The sequence below is a fragment of the Astatotilapia calliptera genome, chromosome 19 (assembly GCF_964374335.1).
Source record: "Astatotilapia calliptera chromosome 19, fAstCal68.1, whole genome shotgun sequence".
NCBI classification, from domain to species: Eukaryota; Metazoa; Chordata; class Actinopteri; order Cichliformes; family Cichlidae; genus Astatotilapia; species Astatotilapia calliptera.
Window position 1 is genome coordinate 21364978 of NC_137440.1, and position 20754 is coordinate 21385731.

The window sequence follows — 20754 nt, forward strand, 5'->3', positions numbered from 1 at the left end:
GCCACAGTGTAAATGGACCGGCATACGTGCATGTGTGTGCATGTTTGTGTGCGTGTAAGCATGTGAGCATGTGTTATGCACACCTAGGCTTTATTACATGTCCAGATGTTCATACATGTGTGCATTTACATGTGTGTTCATGCATGCATTAAATTTGTTTGAGTTAAACGTGATGAATATCGGAGTCTGATCAACTGTGCGTGTGTGCATCTGTCTGGCTGTCTGTTTGTTGGCCCATGGGTAAGATGACCCGGTGCTACTGTGGGTCACAGCTGAGTTTGGAATAGCTCTTCGACACCCAATACCAATTCTGGCACTCTGGGAATTATGTTAATATTCCTCAGCGCCAACCCCGCCCTGCAATGCATTAAACTGCCAATCAAACTGTAAACAAGACAAGCCCCCTCATGCACAAGTGAGAAAATGCACTCACACAACTGCAATGAACCACACACTCCACGTTGAACATTTGTAGCTTTGTTTCGCTTGGCACTGCCATAGCTTCACTGGGAAGTTCTGCTAAGCCCTCTATGGTGACGCAGGCCCCAGGCAGTAGTATCTTCATCTCTGCCTTACGCATGTTTATTGTTGATTCTGCTGCTGACAGACTAATACAGGGCTTTCTGCACCTGTCAGAACACACCCATTAATCTCCATCATGACAGGAAAGCTGACTGATATAAATCAGAGGCAAAGCCGTAACACTCATAGTGGGGAGATGTGATGGTGAGAGTCAATTAACTTTAAGGGCAATGGGCTTTGAATGGGCTTTCTTTCTATTCCTGTCTCTCTGTTTTTAGGTAATATAATAAAAGCTGCTTTCGGCTCCTCCCTTGTTCACAATGGGTTGGCCACAGTGAACGTTTGATTTGGCAGATTTTTACACTGGAAGCCCTTTGTTTCTCCTCCCATATTTAAACCAGAGGTCTTTTGCTTGTTAGGCATATAAGTAAACCACTACAGTATGGAGCCAAATTTTAGGTAACATGGTAAGATGTATTTTAAAATGAGACAACATTCACTGGTGGGTAAATGTAACCTAATTTTTGTTCTAGTGGCATTGCTTCAGTACAGTTAATGGTGGAATTGCTTGCAGACACTGACTGGATCTATAGCTGCCACTCTGATAGTTTAATTAACACACTGCTGGTTTAAGTAGTTTTACCAACTTCTGCAGATGTGTCACAGATTAACAAGATTAACATTGGTCTTTAGCTCATTTTAAATTTGATGGCAACAGTATGTCTCAAAAGAGTTGGGACAGAGCAATTTACCACTGTGTAGCTTCCCCATTCAGTTCAGACTTCTGGGAACTGAGATCAGCTGCTAGACTTTTTAAATAGGAATATTGTCCCATTGTCCCACTCTGCTATAGGATTTTGGCTGCTCAACAGTCCTAGATCTTCTTTGTCCTATTTTTTGTTTCATGATGTGCAGAATTTTTCAACATGGTCTGGACAGCACCTGGACTCTTCTACCATGAAGCCTTATTGTTGTAATAGTGCATTATGTGGTTTAGTATTGTCTTGCTGAAATTTGCAAGGCCTTCCCCGAGAAAGGCATCATCTGGATGGAATTCCAGTATTTCAGGATTGGCATGCTGCCAATTCCATAGCCATTAATACATCCTCATATCATCACAGATCCAGGCTTTTGAACTAGGCACTGATAACAAGCTGGGTGGTCCCTTTCCTGAGTATGGAGGATGCTAGATCCAAAAGGAATATTAAATTTCGATTAGTCTGACCACAGAACAGTTTTCCACTTTTCCTCAGTTCATTTTAAATATAGTTTGCAGGAAAAGACTGGACATTTCTTTGCTAATGGAGCTTTAACCTGGATTTCCTTATGGCACAGTGAACTGTGTTCACAGACAGTGAATTCTGGAAGTGCTCCTGAGCCCATGCAGTAATTTCCATGACAGAATCATTCTTGTTTTTCCGTGCAGTATTGTGTGAGGGCCTGAACATCCCAGGCATGTGCACAGAGTTTTCTTTCAATACTTGGTATCTTTTGAAAATATTACATACGGTAGAAATATTCAAAGTCTTCACAGGTTTTTAATTTTTTTAATGCACCTTTGGTCTGAGCTACATGTCTCCCTATGTATACAGTAGTTCCCAAAAGAAAAATCAGTGGGTCTAATGGGGTAAGATTTGATCGGTTTCTTCTTGACCCTTTTCGAGAGTCCTTTGATTACTGGACAGTCTCAAAAAATATGTGAGTGGTCTGGTTTTCCCACATTTCCTCCAACACAGTTCCACTTTAATTTCTTTCACATATGATGAGATTATGAGAGGTGTATTTAAATACCACATTTTTAGTTTAAAGTCAAATTCTTTCCATAGTAGACTATTACTTTCTCTATGCCAGATTGTACACACCTCTTCCCATACTTTGTAGAATTTAGTCATTTTCCCTTAATATTTGCCATGTTTTGCATGGTTTCATTTATAATCTATATTCTTTGTGATTTTTACTGACCATTTACTGACTTTCTTTATGACTTGAATTGTAAAACGTCTTATCTGAATGAATCCATTTCACAATTTATAAATGCAGATTTTGCAGATTTGTGAACTTGTGCTTAACTCTCTAAGATGCTCGTTTCATACCCAGTCATGTTACTAATCTGTTGCCAATTAAGCTAATAGTCGCACAATGTTCCTCCAGCTGTTTCTTTTTAGTATCACTTAAATTTCCAGACAATAGTTGCCTCCATCCCAACTTTTTGAGTTGTCTCACTCCTGTCAAAATGAGCTAACATTTTTAATGGAAGAGTATTGTGGATAAAATATGGCTTTATGACACTTGTGAATCCTTGCATTCTGTTTTAATTTACATTATACATAAAATGTAAAATGTCCATCCATCCATCTTCATCCGCTTTATCCGGGGCCGGGTCGCGGGGGCAGCAGCCTAAGCAGAGAAGCCCAGACCTCCCTCTCCCCAGCCACCTCCTCCAGCTTATCCGTGGGAACACCAAAGTGTTCCCAGGCCAGCTGAGAGATGTAATCTCTCCAGCGTGTCCTGGGTCTGCCCCGGGGGGCCTCCTCCCGGCGGAACATGCCCGGAACACCAACCCCAGGAGGCACCCAGGAGGCATCCTTGTCAGATGCCCGAATCACCTCAGCTGGCTCCTTTCGATGTGGAGGAGCAGCAGCTCTACTCTGAGCCCCTCCCGGATAGCCAGACTTCTCACCCTATATCTAAGGGAGAGGCCAGCCACCATTCGGAGGAAGCTCATTTCCGCCACTTGTATCCGCGATCTCGTTCTTTCGGTCACTACCCACAGCTCGTGGCCATAGGTGAGGGTAGGGACGTAGATCGACCGGTAAATTGAGAGCTTCGCTTTTACACTCAGCTCCCTCTTCACCACGACGGACCGGTGCAGCATCCGCATTACTGCAGCTGCAGCCCCAATCCGTCTGTCGATCTCCGGCTCCCTTCTCCCATCACTCACGAACAAGACCCCGAGATACTTGAACTCCTCCACTTGGGGCAGGAACTCATCCCCGACCTGGAGTGGGCACTCCACCCTTTTCCAGCTGAGAACCATGGCCTCAGATTTGGAGGTGCTGATCCTCATTCCCGCTGCTTCACACTCGGCTGCGAACCATTCCAGTGCGAGCTGGAGGCCCCCACCCGATGAAGCCAACAGAACCACATCATCCGCGAAAAGCAGAGATGAGATTCTGAGACCACTGAAGTGAAAGCCCTCCGCCACTTGGCTGCGCCTAGAAATCCTGTCCATAAAAATTATGAAAAGAATCGGTGACAAAGGGCAGCCCTGGCGGAGCCCATCACCCACCGGGAACGAGTCCGACTTATTGCCGGCAATGCGAACCAAGCTCTTGCAACGGTTGTATAGGGATCGAATGGCCCGTAGCAATGGGCCAGACACCCCATACTCCCGCAGCACCTCCCACAGGTCACCCCAAGGGACACAGTCGAATGCCTTTTCCAAGTCCACAAAACACATGTAGACTGGTTGGGCAAACTCCCAACTCTCCTTTCCAGCACCCTGGCATAGACTTTCCCAGGGAGGCTGAGGAGTGTGATCCCCCTGTAGTTGGAACACACCCTCCGGTCCCCCTTCTTAAAGATGGGGACCACCACCCCGGTCTGCCAGTCCAGGGGTACTGCCACGCAACATTGTAGAGGCGTGTCAACCAGGACAGCCCTACAACGTCCAGAGCCTTCAGGAACTCAGGGCGGACCTCATCAACACCAGGGGCTCTGCCAACAAGGAGTTGTTTAACTGCCTCAGTGACCTCGCCTCTGGAAATTGGCGGGTCATTCCCCTCATCCCCAGACTCTGCTTCCTCCTCGGAAGACGTGTCAGTGGGATTAAGGAAGTCCTCGAAGTATTCCTTCCACCGCCTGACAATTTTCTCAGTCGAAGTCAGCAGCGCTCCGCCAGCACTATACACAGTGCAGGTAGCGCACCGCTTTCCCCGCCTGAGACGCCTGACGGTTTGCCAGAATCTCTTCGCGGCAGTCTGAAAGTCTTTTTCCATGGCCTCTCTGAACTCCTCCCACACCCGAGTTTTTGCTTCAGCCACTGCCCGAGCCGCATTCCGCTTGGCCTGTCGATACCTGTCGGCTGCCTCCGGAGTCCCACAGGCTAACCAAGCCCGATAGGACTCCTTCTTCAGTCTGGTGGCTTACCACCACGGCAGGCACCAACCACCTTGCAGCCACAGCTCAATGCAGCAGCTTCGGCAATGGAGACACTGAACATGGTCCACTCGGACTCAATGTCCCCAGTCTCCCTCGGAATGCTGTTGAAGCTCTGCCGGAGGTGTGCGTTGAAGATCTCGCGGACTGGGGCCTCTGCTAGACATTCTCAGCACACCCTCACTACGCGTTTAGGTGTACCAGGTCTGTCCAGCGACCTCCCCCGCCACCTGATCCAACTCACCACCAGGTGGTGATCAGTTGACAGCTCAGCCCCTCTCTTTACCCGAATGTCCAGAACATATGGTCGCATGTCTGGTGATACGATTACAAAATCGAACATCGACCTGCGGCCTAGAGCGTCCTGGTGCCACGTGCAGTTATGGACACTCTTATGTTCAAACAAGGTGTTTGTTATGGCCAAACTGTGATTTGCACAGAAGTCCAATAACAAAACACCACTCGGGTTCAGATCAGGGAGGCCGTTCTTCCCAATCCCGCCCCTCCAGGTCTCGCTGTCATTACCCACGTGAGCATTGAAGTCACCCAGCAGGACAACAGAGTCTCAAGGTGGAGCACCTTCCAGCACCCCACCCAGGGACTCTAAGAAGGCTGGGTACTCTGAACTGCCACTCGGCGCATAAGCGCAGATGACAGTCAAGACCCGTTCCCCGACCCTAAGGCGCAGGGAACAAACCCTCTCATCCACCGGGAAAAACCCCAACGTACCGGCAGCAAGCCGAGGGGATATTAGAATACCCACCCCAGCCCGCCGCCTCTCACCAGGGGCAACTACAGACTAAGACAGAGTCCAGCCCCTCTCCAGTAGACTCGTTTCATTGCCCAAGCCATGCGTAGAGGTGAGCCCGACTATATCTAGCCGGTACCTCTCAACCTCACGCACTAACTCAGGCTCCTTCCCCACCAGAGAGGTGACATTCCATGTCCCAATTGCCAGTCTTGGCACCCGGGGATCAGTCCGCCAGGGCCTCCGCTCCTGGCCGCCGCCCGGCACACAATGCATCCGACCCCTATGGCACCTCCTGCGGGTGGTGGGCCTGCGGGAGGATGGGCCCATGTCCCCTTTTCGGGCTGTGCCAGACGCTCGCCCTCGGGCACCCTCCCCGGGCCTGGCTCCAGGGTGGGGCCCCAGTAACCCTATCCTGGGCAGGGTAAACTGTTCCCTCGATGTTTTCTTCATAAGGGTCTTCTGAATCGCTCTTTGTCTGGTCCCTCACCCAGGACCAATTTACCATGGGAGACCCTACCAGGGGGCAAAAGCCCCCAGACAACATAGCCCCTGGGATCCCTGGGACACACAAACCCCTCCACCACAATAAGGCAGCGATTCACGGAGAGGAATGTAAAATGTGTTTTTGGAATTGGGGGTTGTATATAAACTCATTCGCTGACAGCACAGTTAACATACTTAAAATAGGCTTGTGATTAGACTGGTGTTATGAGTACTCAGCTCAGTGTATGCAGATGGGAAGTAAAAATGCAATATTGCCTGCTATTCAGAGCCTTTGTGAAAGTATTCATCAGAGTACCGCTCAATGGTGATTCACCATATATCAGCTTATTATAAAGAGATGGCTGAGTGTTCCTATCTGACTTTTTAGCCAGAAGAGGAAAGTGCACTGTTGACCTTTTAAAACAGAAATCGGCAACTTCTTTTGGTTCAGACAGTTTTGAAAGAGTATGGAAGGAACGATAAGGAGAAGCATGGAGATATAAAGTAAATTATTTTTTGGTTTCCTGAGCAGTTGGCTTTGGGAAGGAGAAATGCAAAGTGCATCTAAAGTGGGGGGGAGGGGGGGGATCTGCAGCTCCCAGTTGTTGACTCTGGGTCAGCAGAGAGTGACATCATTCCTCAGCTCCTTCCACAGGAAATAAGGTCACAGCGGGGACCTTGGCCAAGGTGCACAAGCACACAGTTGAATGCTTTCATTTAAGCACGCATACAGTGCTCTTGAAAGACAGGATAATAGGTTGCTATGTGTAGGAAGAGTTTTCCCAATACAGTTCATACCACCAAGGTATAGACAATGGAATCAGATCATGTTCATACTATCAACTTGGTGGAGCTCATTTGGCTGGATGATCCTTTTTTTTAGTGCGCACATATGCACAGGCATACACACACTTGCACAGAGAGCACTTTTAAGCATCTGACATCATAATTCACCACTCCCTAGTGCAAGGTTGGCTGTGATCCAAGTGCTTTTGTCAGTGTGATGTCCTCAGCTGCAGTGTGCGTGTTCATTTGCACACATACGCACCAATCCACACGCCTGACTTTTTTAAGGAACTGTACTTATTCATCTGAAAGGTTTTAATCTCAGCAAGAGTCACCAGTGTGCAAGTTTTTGGGCCTCCTGCCGGGTCACCATGAAAACCAGCACAACATGTTTATTAGTATTAGGTAGGCGGTGGGATTCCCCTACCCCAGAATATCAGTTCTGCAGTGCGATTGGCTAATGGGGACTCCCTCTTAGAATCATGGCACCAGGGGGAGATTTAGGTTTATGTGACTGTGTTGATGTGGGTGTGACCGTGTGTGTGTGTGTGTGTGTGTGTGTGTGTGTGTGTGTGTGTTTCTTTCCTCTTGAAAGAGTTTGCCAATGTTCCAGAACACCATGACTCGGTGGGAGCTTGGGTGTCACCTACCCCCACCCATCTACTTCCAGTCTACCTATTTAGCCCCCACTCTTCCCCTCCCTCATTTTCCTTTGAACTCACCCTTCACCCAATTCCACCCAGAATGTCCTGTGGGATTTCTCCAGAAAACTCCCTCAGCGCTAAAATACTCTCACCGCTTGGCCAAAACAAACATGTTTGGATGTCTTCACTGAAAATGTATGTGTGCTTGTTAAGTCAGGAGGCACAGAAGGAATTCAAAAAAAGTGGAATGCAACCCAGAGATGTGTAGTATAACTGAGTTATTGGACTCCTTTTTCTTCATCCTGACCTCTAACTCCATCGGGTCATTTCACACATTTTGAAGCAGAGCCAAGAAGGTCAATGGCAGCAGAAACAAGCATCTTCTGTCAGGTGCATGGTCACAGTCTAATTTAAGTGACAAACTGCTCACAAGTGATAACCGTTAGACAGCTGCTACCCCCTAGTGACTGTAAGGCCCAACCATACCATAAAGTACTTTGTAAGCTTGCAGTCTGATTTCACCCTGGTTTGTTGAAATTAATAAGGCCTATAGCATCATCTACAGGAGGATCTGTGAACTAACTGATATATACAACTAGAAAATTAATTTACCAATGAAACTGCTATACTTAACTATTTTTGTTGCAATATTGCTTCTTTTTTAGAGAAAACTGCTCCATGTTTAAACATAATCTCCACTGATTGCGACATTTTCACAGTTATACAGTTGGAAGGACAGTGGTGCAATATACTTGGTATGAGAGAAATGTTACCTTTTGTCTGATATTATGTCGACACAGACTGATATATATATTTTCTTATGTTGCATGTTAGAAGAAAGCAGTTTCCTTTTCGCTAATGTTTCTTTGTTGGTTTTTAAATGAGCTGCAATTTAGGATTATATCCGTTGTGTGCATGCTATAGTGCTATCTGAGTGTCATGTACAGAGTTTTGTTTTTAATATTTCAAAATATTATATATTTAAATAATTATAGAGGAAGCAGGACTGATCTTCTCTGGTATTGGTGGTTTGAGGTCTCTTGCTGCACTCTAGTGACAGCTCCCTCACTGTAGCTCCATGCTGAGGACCAAAACTATTGCTGATGTAGGATTAGCTCACTTGCTCTAAATCCTAAGATAGCCATGGGAAATGTAATGCAAAACCTGCCCTGTTAGCCATATGTATAAAAATAAATGCCAGTGAAGGACTGGAGTTTGTTGTTATTAAGCATTAGTTGTTGACAGGCGGTTTTCCCAGATAAGGGAAATGGTTCACTGTGTAATTTTTCAGATGTAGCTTGTCTGGCAAGTTTCCCAGAAATAAGTAAAAAATTGACACTAAACCTCTATAAATATTTTCGTAACATTAGGAGTCCCCTTCTGTGACCACTCGGGCAGTTTATATTGAGTTAAAATTGCATGCTAATGTTTTACATTTCCATGCCATGTAACCATTTAGCGAGAAAGTGCATATAAGCATCACAGATCTAACACGTGGAAAATTATCTCTTTGTATCTTCTTTAATATCTGTTTATGAAGATTTGTAGACACTCAGAATAGAAAATATAGGGCTCTATTTAGTTTATAGGTAATCTCAGACATATCCAAATCTTATAAATACAAGTCCCTGTTATGTACGTATTAGGATTTATTTATTTTTTTGTTGACAAAAAATAACTGGACTTTTAGCTGTGTAATATCAGTGTCAGTGTCTGATTCCAGTCAGACAATTAGAGCAGCTGTGTTTTTAACTGCTCCCATGTTGCCTTCCTGTGATTGGGATGTGAGTTAGACCGTAGCCAGCACTGATTAACTTTGTCTATCACAGAAGCGGGAGTTTAACTCGGTTCATTCTTCCAAGTTTAGAGAGGAGGTTCCCAAGGTAACTGTATGTGTGGGCGTGCATGTATCAGTGTGTTTGTATGCATGCGTGTGTGTTCTTCTTGAGAGGAAGAGAGAATGGGTGTAAAGAATAGAGCAGCGATGTGAACTCTGCTTTCCACTGTTGGCACGGGAACCCTGGGAGCATTCCTCCCTACACTCGATCCAGGGAAAGGGTTGTCACCATGGAGATGGCATTTGGCAGGCCTGGTCTAAAGTGAGTGTGTGTGTGTATAATCAGATGGATGGAGAGGCGATAGTAGCCTGTTCCATGTGTATCGGGTTCAAGTTGAAACTTTATTTGTCCTAGTTGGTTTCATTGCAAGAATTAGAAATAACATTACATAAAATTATGAGACTGGTATGCATAACTGTGCACACTTGCCAATGATAAAATAATTGCTTTAATTCTCCTATGTACTTAAAAGTGTGCATGGATATTTCAGTAATTTAAGCCTTTTTTTAAATGCTGTATAAAGAACTATAAGGTCATTATCACATTATTATTATGATAGTAGTAAATTGTGTCAGAACATTTCCATATTAGAATATCTAAGCAGTCCAGTTAAACAGTAAATGGTTGGATAGCTTTACAAGTAAATTTAATTTTGACTTGACAAACATGTCTTTCTCAATGTTTGTTGTCGTGTGTGTGTGTGTGTTAAGTCTGCCTGGTGCCTGAAGCAGAAATAAACGTGAAATCGGTGGCTATATTTACACAGATAATTTTACACAGCGGACAGGCAGTTTCATAGAGCAGGTGTGTGTGTGTGTTTAGGAAGTTGACATGTTCACACTATTAAGCTGCTCTGAAAGACTTGGTTCCTGTTAAGTGAACACATCAAGGCGCACGTCCACACCCGCACACAACCACATGTGTAATATGCCCTGACAAATTAGAGACATGTATCAATGCACTAGTAAAGACTGCAGGAGCACACGTGTGCGTGTCAAGTGTGCCAACAGTCGGATGAAGGCGGCAGTTGTTGTTCGACAGCTGACCTGCTGTGCTTCCCATCGTGCATTTATTTGATCAGTGTTGTGAAGGCTGCTGACTCACCTGTTTCTGTGGCTGTGTGGCTGGATTAGATCTGAGGGGTGGGCAGAGAAAAGCTTGCAGACATAACACACACACACACACACACACACACACACACACACACACACCTGTTACGTTGCCTTTTGTTCCTGTTAAACTTCCATCAGCCGCCAGAGTTTCTTCACTGTTATGCTTCTTTTTCTCCTGTCTGTGTAAGAAAAAGTAGGTTCGAACCAAATATATTCAGGAAGGATGCAGGATGCTCAACAACAACAAATCCTTTTTTTACAACTTAGAACATATTCAAAGTGACATGTAAGGGGCTATGAGTAGATTGCTGATGTGCAACATACTTGATAAGATGACCAAATAGTCTTTCCCAATGGATCATCCTGTTGTCAGAGCAGTCTGTCTGATCTAACTGGTCCCACTGTTTGAGTTCAGAACCAGGTGGATACATTCTCTATTATTGCATTCATCTGATATTGAGTCAGTGTCAGAAGGATACATCTGATATATAGTCGGTATCAGATGTTTTGGTCCAACATGAGGGAAACATTTGCTTGTTTAGCTCCTTAATACTCAATTAAGTTCACCAGCTATTTGTTTAGAATATTGTGGTGTAATGAATACAATTTAGCTGTTCCTTTTTTAATTAAAACAACTAAATTAAAAGATGTGCACATGCTTGGAAAGAGAAACTACACAAGCACATTGTCTTGTCTATGCTCAGTTATCAGATCCATTTCATATAGATTTTCATATTCAAGCTGATTATAAGTACAGCTTGAATATGAAATTCTACGCTATTTAATTATTTAATTTAAGTTGAGTAATTAACTAGTCAAAATTCTGCCTTGACGTTGCATTTCTGTTGGCCTCATGTGTCCCTTCTTGTAGGAACAGTTTGTCCCAGTGAGTGTTTTCATGTCACCTGAGCTCACTAACTTCATACGTACTGCCATGGACCGTCACTGGAGTTTTACAGTTTGTATAGCTTAGTAAATTGGTTGTTTTTATTCATTTTTTCTGTTATTTTTTTAAAATCTTTAATAGCAGGCTAATCATCACAGAACATTCAAGATTCCAGGAGGAAAATTGAAGATTTAAGAACAAGGGTTTTAGGACCAAACGGAGCAATTTTGACAGGGCAGGGTTACACTGACTGTCAGTCACAGGAAAAGAGCACACAGCTGCCTGGTGGCATTCCTTTCTGGCTCCCATTACACTCTCACACAAGTACTGTAACTCTTTATACAGAGATTTATGATAACACAAGCTCATGGCTACAGCTGAAGAGGTTGTGCAGAGGAAGTGGAGAGAATGAACTCCCTTTCATTGACCAGGATGAAAGAAAGTAGAAAAAGAAAAAGAAGAAAGGGTCAAAAAGCAGGGTGGGATTTCACATGAGATAATAGGCTGGTGAGACTCTAGTGCACATTTGTTGAGTGATACAATATATTTGCTGTATAATGTTTCCCTCTGAAGCATGGAGGTAATAGGTAGCTAGCATTAGACAATGTGTGCATGTGACAGTATCTGTATCTGTGTGTGGGATCGGTATGCAACCCTGGCTTCAGTATGGATCCCAGCTGTTCCAAAGAATTCAGCAGGGCACACAGGGATCTGAGAGGAGTTACCCTAAAATACAAGGTGACTCATTTATTTTTCTGGAAAGCTACTCACACACATGCATGCACACTGAACCTTTCTGTATGCAGTATGGCTCAAACTGGAAGAAACAATAGTGTCACAAATGGAACAAATACAATAGTAGAAAAACGGTTAGTGGCAGTCATGATGCATCAAGTACAGTATGTGCAGATATCTTGTGTACTGTCCTAGACTTCTAGGTATTTGAGCTGGACAGATTTAAAATGGGTCACCCTGTACATCCTGAGGGATCCCCTCTGTGTTCGGCTTCAGATTGGTGTTGCTTGGCATCGAAAGGGTTTTAGCTCAGCCTTGGTAAATTTAAGGGAAGCCTTTCAGGGAGCATTCGAGGACACACTGCTGACAGTTTATGCTCTATTTATTCTCACTGTTAATTAGCTATTACCATCCGAGGAAATTTGTCTGTACTGTCCATGTATCTATTCAATCGCCATTCAGGAGCAGTAATGTGGTTTGATATTTCACATTTGGATATTGCTACTAACCGTTGGTGTCCATACATTAAAGAGCATAGAAACAGACAGCAGTAAATCTATTACTTCCAAAAATTCAACTGCTACTTCTGCATTATTGATTGCAGAAAACTAGATGCAGAGGTGATTACTTTAATACAATTTGATAACTGAAATCTTGGTTCCTTGTTTTTACTACTTCTCAAATGTAAGGATTTACTGTTTTGTTTTTTTTATATTAATAATTCATCTATTCTGAGAATCTGTAAGTCGAGTAAAAATGCCGAACGGTTCCTTTTTCATCCTCTCAGTTCTTAAGAGGAGCTGCTGTTTGTTCTTTCTTTCATGTGACAGTAAGCTGATGATTTTGTTTGAGAAACTTAGCGGGATAACCACATCACCTTGTATTATGGAAGATTGTCAGTAGTTGCTTTGGATTTGTGATTTTGTTTTACTGACAAAGGGCTGGATGAATGATTTAAACTCAGAGCAGTTGTGCTGTTAAGAGGGAATGTCGGAGGTGGAAAAAGGATAAACTGCATGTATCATTTCAAATTCTAAAAGACTGCTGGCATCGCTACCAGAACACTGTTAAAGAGGCAAAAAGGGAATATTTTGCAAATATTATTTCTTCCAACTGTCATAACCCACGTGTGTTATTTAGGACCATTGACACTGTTCTTAATACTCTTTTGAATGCCTGTTTGGAAGTTTCTCCTGAGATTTGCAATGATTTTCTGAACTTTTTTTATTGAAAAGGTTGTCACCACCAGGGCTCTTATCACAGCTCCTGACTCTGACCCCTCTGTCTCTGTCCCTTGCGCTGCTGTTTTCACTCAGTTTGAGCTTGTGACGCTCTCCACTTTAGAGGATGTGGTTCACCATATTAAGCCCACAGGTTCCCCACGGGATCCTGTCCCTCCACAATTCTTTAAAGAAATTTTTTCTAGTATACAACAGTATGTCCTTGACATTATTAACAGCAGTCTGTCTTCTGGTATGGTTCCTGCAAATTTCAAACATGCAGTAGTACAGCCACTGCTTAAGAAACCTGGCCTTGATCACAGTTTTAGCGAACTATAGGCCTATTTCCAAGCTGCCTTTAGTCTCCAAGGTTTTAGAGAAAATTGTTTTTAGTTAACTGAAAGATTTTCTAGATGAAAATGGAATCTTTGAGGTTTTTCAATCAGGTTTTAAAACCCTTCACAGCACAGAATCTGCATTATTAAGGGTTTTTAATGACATCCTTCTGGCATGTGATTCTGGTAACCATGTTGTTCTTGTCTTGCTTGACCTAACTGCTGCCTTTGACACTGTAGACCACAATATTCTAATTTCTCGATTACATGATGTAGTGGGTATTGGTGGCACTGCACTTAATTGGTTTAGGTCTTATTTGTCAGATAGAACTTTCTCTGTCAGCCTTCTCGGTTACGAATCGTCTTCTGCTCCTCTGTCATGCGGCGTCCCACAGGGCTCAATTTTAGGGCCACTGCTCTTTTCACTGTATCTATTGCCTCTGGGTTCTATCCTTAGAAGGCATGGGATCTCATTTCATTGTTATGCCAATGACTGCCAAATTTATTTGCCACTAAAACACAAGGACGGCATCTCCATAAAACCTCTCTTGACATGTCTAGATGACATTAAAGCTTGGTTGGCTCTAAACTTTTTAAATTTTAATGAAAAGTAAACAGAAGTGTTGGTGTTTGGACCCAGTGGTACCTCTGAGTCCTCCTCTGTTGTTTTAGGATCCCTGGAATTCTATTTTAAATCTGTTGTTACTGACCTTGGTTTTAAGTTGGACAGTGATTTTAAATTGGACAACCAAATCAGAGCAGTGGTGAAGTCCAGTTTTTATCATTTAAGGCGACTAGCAAGAGTAAAATCTTTTCTTTCGAGGCAGCACCTTGAAACAGTGATCCATGCTTTTATTTCTTCCCGCCTGGACTACTGTAACTCACTTTATGTGGGGGTCAGTCAGTCATTGCTCTCACGTCTGCAGCTGGTTCAAAATGTGGCTGCACGACTCCTAACAGGAACTCGAAAAAGAGAGCATATAACCCCCGTGCTAGCCTCTCTGCACTGGCTGCCTGTGTCTTTTAGAGTTAATTTTAAAATTCTTATGTTTGTTTTTAAATGCCTTCACAGTCTTGCCCCGCCTTACCTCTCTGAGCTTCTTCATCCCCACACACCCTGTCGGTCTCTCAGGTCAGCTGACCAGCTGCTCCTGGAGGTACCGAGATCCAGGAGGAAGCTCAGAGGGGACAGGGCCTTCTCTATTGTGGCTCCAAAATTATGGAATAATTTGCCCATGCATGTTAGAGAGGCCCCTTCACTGTCCACTTTTAAATCACGTCTTAAAACCCACTTTTATTCCTTGGCTTTTAACCTCAGTGAGACTTAGTTTCTCTTTTAATTGAAGTAGTTATTTAATTAATGATTTCACTCTTCTTTTATTTGGTTTTTATTTATATCTCATGTAATTTTATTTTACAGTTCCAATGTACAGCACTTTGTGTCAGCTGTGGTTGTTTTAAAGTGCTTTATAAATAAAGTTGATGATGATGATAAACTCTTTTTATTTAAAAAAAAACACACCGACTGGCTCTGAAGCAGGGTGACACTTGTGGATTTTCATTATGTTCAAAAGGGAATGCTGCTTTGAGTCTTTGAGCTAGCCCAGTGGAAATTCTGTCAACAGATATAACGACAGGTGTCTCGCCCGCTGATTCAACACTGCCTCCCAAATTACCGCTATGAAAATATTTCAGCTTGCTTGTCCAACCCACTCACCCTGAAGCACCAACTTAAGCTTCCTGTCTGCAGTGAAATTATTTCAATCACAGTCACTTTGAGTTGTAACTTCCCACTGGCTAACTTTAGTCGGCAGGAGGAGGCAGGAACAGAGGAGGGCTCATATCCTGCAAAGCACTACGCCAAGATATGCGACATGGTTGCACTTCCCCGCCTCCCACCACCCTAATGCTCAGGACAGCCGGTTTGTTATATGTGTATGCTTTGCCAGGCATGGCTCATGTTTCTCAGTGCAGTTTGTCAGAGCCCAGCTTGGAACAGCAGGCACCAGTGAGGCTACATCAAATACATACATTCAGAGCTGACAGGGGGACACCACAATGTTTCTTCCCCAGAAAGAAGCTACGATTTGGGATTGCATTGGGCCATAAAACAGCCCGGTACCATGTTTTTGCCTCCCGTCCTGCACTGTAGCACAGGACGTCTAAGGATCATCTTTTTACATAGAAACACTGCTGGATTACTGCCCCACAGGACAAAGTGTTGGGAGCATGAGTATAAATGTGAAGTTTGAAGGAGACCGATTTTGAGTGCAAATAATTCCTAAGGGACACTTTGCATGAAATGCCACACGTGCTGGATATTCTTTGTTTTCCTGAAGTGGTTTTCCAGTTTTGGCTCCTGGATATCTGAGCTGTTGGGTAAACCTATCATAGTCAATCCCTTTTCTTATCACTTGCTGGGCAAGCTGGTGAATCTGTAGTCGCCCTGTCGTTAGCCACATCAGTGTCCGTGTCTGGTGGGGTGTTGTGAGCCTCAGCCTCCACCATGATGATCAAGGAGGCATCGTTACGGAGGGACCCTGACCTCAGGGGGGAGCTGGCCTTTCTGGCCAAGGGGTGTGACTTTGTCCTCCCCTCACGGTTCAAGAAAAGAATCAAGTCTTTCCAGCAACAACAGGTCAGTCAGTTCAACAAGCAAGACAGGCAGGGTACAAGTGTGCATGCAATAATAATAAATAATAATTATAAGCGCATAAAGATGTGCAGATGCAAATGTATATCTGTGTACACACACATATATTAGATGCATCTGGTTCTCTAACACACACAGAGTGACATGCCAGGGACGACAAACTATTCTGAGGCAGATACCAGCTGGGTATTAATAGGCCAGGAGGTGCAGGAATAGAGTGACAGAATGAACGGTGTGAAGGAGAAGACTGCTACAGCTGTCCTGCTCAATACACAGAGTATGAAGGCCCAAGAGAAGAGACCAGGAAGTCCCTATGGGAACACAATGACTTTTGATTTAAGATGCAGTGTTGATTAAGCTCCAGTTTTGGTCTTCATATTTTAATAAGTAGCTCTGGAAAATTGGTTGCGTATCACATTTAGGATGTAGTCTAATATTGGGGTCTTGGGGTAAATTTGACCATGTAAGTTATTTGGTAATAAATTTTTTTCTGAGGACTGACTGTATGGATGTGTCTTCTGCCACCTGGAACTTTTCTTGCCAAAGGTTAAAATAAAAGTGCACTTGTGACTGCTTTTTACTCATCTATGACTAACAGAATGGCAGGAAAAAATAGTCTCTTGTGTGTTGTTTATGAGTCACTTTGAGTTTCCAGTTCAACCTTTTACGTAGGTTCTCTATCATACTACAGTGAAGTTGTATCTTATCTACAGCTCTGGGGAAAGTTATCTATGACAGTGATTAAATTCTTCATTCTTATTTGTGCTTTTCATTAAAATGCATACAAAGTTAAGGAAGCAAGGTACGTTTTACATCTAGACTAAGACAGGTAGTTTGAATCAGTAAGCCACCAAGACTGCAGTGTTTCAGTCATTGGAACATTGTCTCAAAAAAAGCTGAAATATGATGTTTAAAGTTAGGACCACAAACAGCTAATTAACACCCATCCATGCTTGTCCTTTCCCACACATGATCTCCCTTCTCTCTTTTCAGATCCAGTCGAAACCAGAAAAGAAACCCGGAACGCCTCCTCCCGCTCCAGTTGCAACCACAGCCACACCAGCCCCCACGCCACGCTCACCCAGCCCTCCTCCAGCTCCGGTGATAGTCACCCCTCCTCCTCCTGCCATTAACATTCCCAGGTTCTACTACCCTCGTGGGCTTCCTGCCCTGGGCCCGGCTGCCAACCACGATGCAGAAATTGCTGCCATTGAGACAGTCTTCACCGAGTTTGAGGAGGAGAAGGCTGATATTTATGAAATGGGCAAGGTCGCGAAGGTAAAATCACACCTTTCCCCCAACCTGTTTTTCAGAATAGAACAATCTACATTTAATTCCAGTAAGGCAGTTGAAATGCCAACGTCCATATTGAGACTTGAGACTTCTTTACATTTCCCAGAAGGCTTTTGTTTTTCCTGAGAAATCACTGTATGTAGTGGCCTTGTTAAAACAGTGCTCTTTCTAAGCAATGCAACTCTAGGAAGCAAACGTGTTGTTCAGAGTAAGGTCATACAGGCAGTTGTTGTGTTTCCATTCAGGCATGCGGGTGTCCACTTTACTGGAAAGCACCCATGTTCTACGCAGCAGGTGGTGAGAGGACAGGCTTTGTGTCTGTTCACTCGTTCATTGCAACTTGGAGGAAGTAAGACACGTGCATATTCTTTAAAGCCTTACAAATAGAATAAAACAGATGCAACTGGGCTTTGATATCATACGTCTCTCCTCTCCTTTCTTGCAGGTTGTTGCACAGTTGCCATGACGATGCCTCAAAGTTTGTTTACTTGCTGGCTAAACCTGGCTGTAACTACTTGGAGCAGGAAGACTTTATTCCTCTACTGCAGGTAAATATCGTACCACGAACACGCTGACCTCCACCAGGATTGGATTGGTGAACACTAGATCGCTGAGTAATAAAACTTTTATTTTAAGGGATTTATTTATGACCCAAGGACTGGATTTCCTCTGTATAACTGAGACATGGTTGAGGGCCGGTGAGTCCAGCGCTTTTACAGATCTCTTACCTGATGACTGCTGCTTCTTAAACTCTCCTCGAATATCAGGCAGAGGAGGAGGACTAGCGGTTGTTTTTAAGAAGCAGTATAAATGTAAACCACTGCCATTATTAACCTCACCTAGTAGCTTTGAACTGAGCATGTTTGAGCTAGGTCGGTCTCACACAGTGCTCTGTGCAGTGGTTTACAGACCCCCAAAATACAATAAGAACTTCTTAAATGACTTTTCTGATCTGTTGGCTGAAATTATGCCAAAATATGATCATGTCCTTATTATTGGGGACTTCAATATTCATGTGTGCTGCCCTGACAAGCCAATGGCAAAGGACTTTTTAAATCTTATTGACTCTTTTGATCTTGTGCAACCTGTGTCTGTGCCTACACAAAAATATGGGCACACGTTGGATCTTGTTTTAACTCACAATTTACCTGTCTCTAACTTAGAGGTTTGTGATGTTGTATGGTCAGACCATAGGCCTGTCCTGTTTGAGGTTTTCCTTCCTTGTACTAAAGTTAATCTTCCTCCTGTTGCTGCTAGGAGCTGTCGTATTTTTAACCCTTCCTCTGCTGGACAGTTCTCTATTGCTTTTAATCAGAACGGCGGCCTTCCTGATTTCATATGCAATGATACAGAAGAGCTGAGTACGTGGTTTTATTCTGTCTGCCAAACTGCTTTAGATTCAGTGGCCCCCTTTAAGCTTAAGCAAGTTAAAGCCAAATCTGAACCCTGGCTGAATGAAGACACCCGGGCTGCCAGAAGAAAGTGCAGGAGAGCTGAACGTAAATGGAAGAAGGATCAACTTCAGGTGTCATACCAAATGTTACAAGATTACTGGAATTCTTACCAGAAAACTGTAAAAGATGCTAAGAGGAAACATTTCGCTACTATTATTCAGGCAAACTGTCGTAAGCCTCATGTCTTATTTAAGACTATTGACATGGTCCTTCATGCTCCACAGACTGCTGGTGTCGAGTCTTCTCAGGAAATTTGTGAAAACTTCCTACACTTTTTTATTGATAAAGTGCTATCTGTCAAAGCACAGACTTCCCAGTCCGTTCCCGACCCTTCTACCCCTGTCCCTAGTTCTGCTGTCTTTGACAGGTTTGAGCCAGTTTCCATGCTCTGCCTGCAGGAGTTGGTTGCTCACATGAAGCCCTCAGGTTCCCCTTATGATGCTCTCCCTCCTCGATTTTTCAAAGAGGTTTTTCTCACTATAGCATCAGCTGTACAATCCATTGTAAATAGTAGTCTGTCCTCTGGTGTTGTACCTGTCAATCTCAAACATGCAGTGATTCAGCCTCTACTCAAAAAACCTGCTCTTGATCCTGATATTATTGCGAATTACAGACCTATTTCCAAACTGCCTTTTATCTCAAAGATTCTTGAAAAGGTAGTTTACAAGCAATTAATGTCCTTCCTAGAAGAACACGGTATTTTAGAAGTTTTCCAATCTGGTTTTAAAGCTTTACATAGTACTGAATCTGCCCTTTTAAGAGTTTTTAATGATGTGTTTTTGGCAAATGACTCAGGTGACTGTGTTATTATTGTGCTGTTAGATTTAACTGCTGCTTTTGATACAGTGGATCATAATATTTTAATTTCCCGTTTAGAGCAGTTGGTGGGTATGCGGAGTACCGCACTGCAGTGGCTCAGATCCTATTTGGCAGAGCGAACGTTCTCTGTGAAACTAGGGGAGTTTGTATCCTCTACTGCTTCTCTTCAATGTGGGGTTCCACAGGGTTCAGTTTTAGGCCCGCTTCTTTTCTCTCTATATCTCCTACCCCTTGGGTCTATTTTCAGGAAACATGGGATTTCTTTCCACTGCTACGCCGATGACTCCCAGATTTATTTCCCACTTAAAAAGATAAATGGCTTCTCAGTAGACCCGCTGCTCAGATGCCTTGATGAAATAAGGACTTGGATGGCTTTGAACTTTTTACATTTTAATGAACAGAAAACAGAAGTGATGGTTTTTGGTGGCGCTTCTGAGGCCACTATTATAGATCTTGGTTCACTGGCACAGTATGTTAAACCAGTCATCACTAATCTGGGAGTTAAAATAGAGGCAAATCTTAAACTTGAAAGCCAGGTCAGAGCTGTTGTAAGATCTAGCTTTTTTCATTTGAGGGAATTAGCCAAAATAAAGCCTATCTTATCGAAACAGCATTTTCAGACAGTAATCCATGCCTTTGTTACTTCTAGGCTGGATTATTGTAACGCACTTTATTTTGGGATTAGTGATGCGTCCATTAGGCGCCTGCAGGTTGTGCAAAATGCTGCAGCACGTCTTTTAACTGGAACAAAAAAGTTTGAGCACATTACCCCTATTTTAATTTCACTCCACTGGCTACCTGTACATTTTAGGATTGTTTTTAAAATTCTCTTATTTGCTTTTAAATCTCTTAATGGCCTGGCCCCCCCCTACCTCTCGGAGCTACTACAACCATATACACCTGCCCGTTCCCTTAGGTCCGCCAATCAGCAGCTCCTTAAGGTACCGAAAACTAAGTATAAATTTAAAGGTGATCGTGCTTTTGCTGTAGCTGCTCCAAAGTTGTGGAATGATCTGCCCTTGCATGTTAGGCAGGCCTCTTCTGTCTCTGAATTTAAAAGTCTTC

General features: G+C 43.5%; 1 protein-coding gene across 1 annotated transcript in view; it reads left to right on the forward strand.

Moving 5' to 3' along the window:
- ppp2r3a (protein phosphatase 2, regulatory subunit B'', alpha) overlaps positions 1-20754 on the forward strand; it is a 63617-nt gene that overhangs the window by 37629 nt on the left and 5234 nt on the right. Inside the window, exons 3-5 of the mRNA XM_026153017.2 lie at positions 17117-17401; positions 17662-17765; positions 17862-17964. Coding sequence (XP_026008802.2) covers positions 17117-17401; positions 17662-17765; positions 17862-17964 — 492 coding nt within the window. The remainder of the gene's footprint in view (positions 1-17116; positions 17402-17661; positions 17766-17861; positions 17965-20754) is intronic.